At 45.8% G+C, this 3,313-nt stretch overlaps 1 protein-coding gene across 1 annotated transcript in view; it reads right to left on the bottom strand.

The window, feature by feature from the left end:
* The window catches only part of MILR1 (mast cell immunoglobulin-like receptor 1), a 26,198-nt gene that overhangs the window by 11,515 nt on the left and 11,370 nt on the right, over window positions 1-3,313 (bottom strand). The window contains exon 3 of the mRNA XM_011997115.1: window positions 288-572. Within this exon, the coding sequence (XP_011852505.1) occupies window positions 288-572 (285 nt within the window). The remainder of the gene's footprint in view (window positions 1-287; window positions 573-3,313) is intronic.

Here is a 3,313-nt window from a genome sequence, read left to right as displayed (position 1 = left end):
AAAAAAAAGAAAAAAAAGAAAACCGACCTGGCAGTTCCAAGAGAGGTGCAAATTGGAAGAGGAGGGCAGAAAGTTTCACCACAAGTCCCCCTCCTGCTCCAGCTTCTAGGCTTTTCTATGGTTCCTTTATGGCAGAAAGCAACCCCATGAGAGTTTGCGTGGACTCTATCATAGGGACCCTCCATGCGGAAGCAGGTGACCACGGTGGGAAATGGGCGGGCAGAGGAGCAGCTGCAGTTTCTGGAAGCGAGTTCAGACCTGGCTGAAAGAGCTCAGGTTGCTCTTACCTGTTGAGGGCATGGTGACAGTTTGACTGTAGGCTGCATAGTCAGGCAATCTGTTTTTAGCTTCACACCTATACTCTTCCTCTTCTCCAGGATTCTTCCTGGTTAACTTAAATTCAGCAGACTCCCTGTCGTACTTGGAAATAGCTGGTGATATGGCAATATGCTTTTCAAAGAAAGTGTAATTGATGGGCAGCGAGCCATTGACTGAGAGGCAATGTAATGTTATATGTCGGTGTGTTTCTGTTTGAATGACCATAATGTTCAGCACTGGGGCAGTCACCGGGTCTGGAAGAATGAAAGTGAACATGAAAAGGATAAACAGACTGGGCACGCTCACTCAGACCACAAATACGGGTGGAACCCTTACTCCATTCCAGGCTGTGGAACCAAGATGAATGATCCCCTTCCTGAGAAGTCAAGAAGGTCACGGCCCACTGGGAAAGGCCAATGGGCATATGGCCAACCCTGTGCAGTGTGGGGTTAGCCGAGGTTCTCAGCCCAGTGCTGAGAAAGCCAGAGAGTGGAGGGTATCTCTCTGCTTTGAGGAACTGGGGTACAAGGTTGCCCTTCCTAGAATTCACAATCTATTTATTGTTAATAATGAATATAATTTTGTCAATGATCCAGTTCTAAGTATGAAGTTGAGAAGTGGTTTTTTATGTTTATTTTTTATAGACATAGGGTCTTACCATGTTGGCCAGGTCGGTCTTGAACTCCTGGCCTCAAGTGATCCTCCCACCTTGAATTCCCAAAGTGCTGGGGTTATAGGCAGAAGCCACCACACTCGGCCCAAGATGTGCTTTTATTCTCATTCCTTGTAAATTTACAGCGGGATTTTTTAATCCAAAAATATAATTTTCTTTTCAATGTATTTATTTATTCGGAGACAGGGTCTTGCTCTGTCAACCATGCTGGAGTGAAGTGGCACAATTATAGCTCACTGTAACCTCAAACTCCCGGGCTCAAGTGATCCTCCTGCCTCAGCCTCCCCTGGAGCTGGGACTACAGGTGCACGCTGCTGGCTAATTTTTAAATGTTTTGTGGAGACAGGGTCTCGCTATGTTGCCCGGGCTGGTCCCAAACTCTTGGCTTCAAGTGATTTTCCCACCTCAGCCTCCCAAAGTGCTGGGATTTCAGGTGTGAGCCACCACGCCCAGCCCCAAAAATATCGTTTTCTCTAACAGTACTTTTATTTATAGAACTCAGCTGCACAATTATCTTTCACTTCCTCCGAAGAGCAGGAGTAACCCTGCTAGCTAGATTCAAGAGAAACTTTCAACAGGAAGTGGGTCTACTACACTCTGTTAGATCATAGCCTATTCTATAACCTAACAGAAAAACCCAGCTATACATTTTATTATATATGTATTAATAAGACAGTATTATAGGAAAGGAAGAAAAGTTGTTAAGTATCTATCATGTGCCAGCATGCCATTCACATGATCTCATTTGACCTTCACGACAGTCCTGCAGTGTGGATAGTATCATACCCATTCCACAGATGAACCAACTGTGCTTCAGAGAGATTGAGAAATTTGCCCAACGTCACACAGCTAGTAAATGGCTCAGTCAGCACTGACTTCAAGAGTCCATACTTAAAAACAATTTTTTAAAAAAAATGTACTTTCTTTTTTGAGACGCAGTCTCACTCTGTTGTCCAGGCTGGAGTGCAGTGGCACGATCTTGGCTCATTGCAACCTCTACCTCCCAGGTTCAAGCAACTCTCCTGCCTCAGCCTCCCAAGTAGCTGGGGATTACAGGTGCCCACCACCATGCCTGGCTAATTTTTGTATTTTTAGTACAGACAGGGTTTCACCATGTTGGCCAGACTGGTCTTGAACTACTGACCTCAAGTGATCTGCCCCCACTCAACCTCCCAAAGTGCTGGGATTACAGGCGTGAGCCACCGCAGCCGGCCCTGTGTTCTCTTTAAACATTTGATGAGTGAGCACTTTGGGAGGCCGAGGCGGGCGGTTCACGAGGTCAGGAGATTGAGACCATCCTGGCTAACATGGTGAAACCCCGTCTCCAGTAAAAATACAAAAAAAAAAAAAAATTAGCCGGGCGTGGTAGCGGGTGCCTATAGTCCCAGCTACTAGGGAGGCTGAGGCAGGAGAATGGCGTGAACTCGGGAGGCAGAGCTTGCAGTGAGCTGAGATGGCGCCACTGCACTCCAGCCTGGGCGACAGAGCAAGACTCTGTCTCAAAAAAAAAATAAAAATAAAAAATTGATGAGTGAATCAGTGGTTAATGAATTTGTGTTTACGGCTCATAGTTTCAACCTTGACTGGGTTGGGGACAACACTGTGTTTTAGGCCTCATTAAAAACCCAGTAGCACATTTGCTTGCACAGAGTAGGTACTCAGTAGTGCCTGTTGATCTGCCCTAACTGAAGATAATACAGTTTTATAATCTACCAAGATAGTTTTATTACCGGACTGTGTAATTACCCTAACAAATTGCAGGAAGGTCGTGCACAGAAAACATATGAACCGATGGACTTATCGCCCAGCGCAGCAGGAGTCTGACCACTAGAGAATACCATCAGCTATGTTCCTGCCCTCACAAATCCATCGTGTTCCACTACCATGTTTGCAGGGATTTTCCCCTCCTTCTTCCTTTTCCTTTCACAAGGAATATACTCAGTTTATGTCCAAAGATCATTGGGATTTTTTTTTTTTTTTTCTTGAGACAGGGTCTCTCTCTGTCACCCAGGCTGGTGTGCAGTGGTGCAATCACAGCTCACTGCAGCCTTCAACTCCTGAGCTGAGGCAATCCTCCCAACTCAGCCTCCTTAGTTGGCACTATAGGCATGCCACCATGCTCAGCTACATATATATATATTTTTTAACTTTTTGTAGACACATGGTCTCCATATAATGCTCAGGCTGGTCTCAAACTCCTGGGCTCAGGTGATCCTCCTGCCTCAGCGCTTCACACCTATACTCCTCCTCTTCTCCAGGATTCTTCCTGGTTAACTTAAATTCAGCAGACTCCCTGTCGTACTTGGAAATAGCTGGTGATAT

Source organism: Mandrillus leucophaeus, unplaced genomic scaffold (assembly GCF_000951045.1).
Source record: "Mandrillus leucophaeus isolate KB7577 unplaced genomic scaffold, Mleu.le_1.0 Scaffold530, whole genome shotgun sequence".
Lineage (NCBI taxonomy): Eukaryota > Metazoa > Chordata > Mammalia > Primates > Cercopithecidae > Mandrillus > Mandrillus leucophaeus.
Note: the sequence above shows the minus strand (reverse complement) of the source record. Positions and strands in the feature narration are given on the sequence as shown.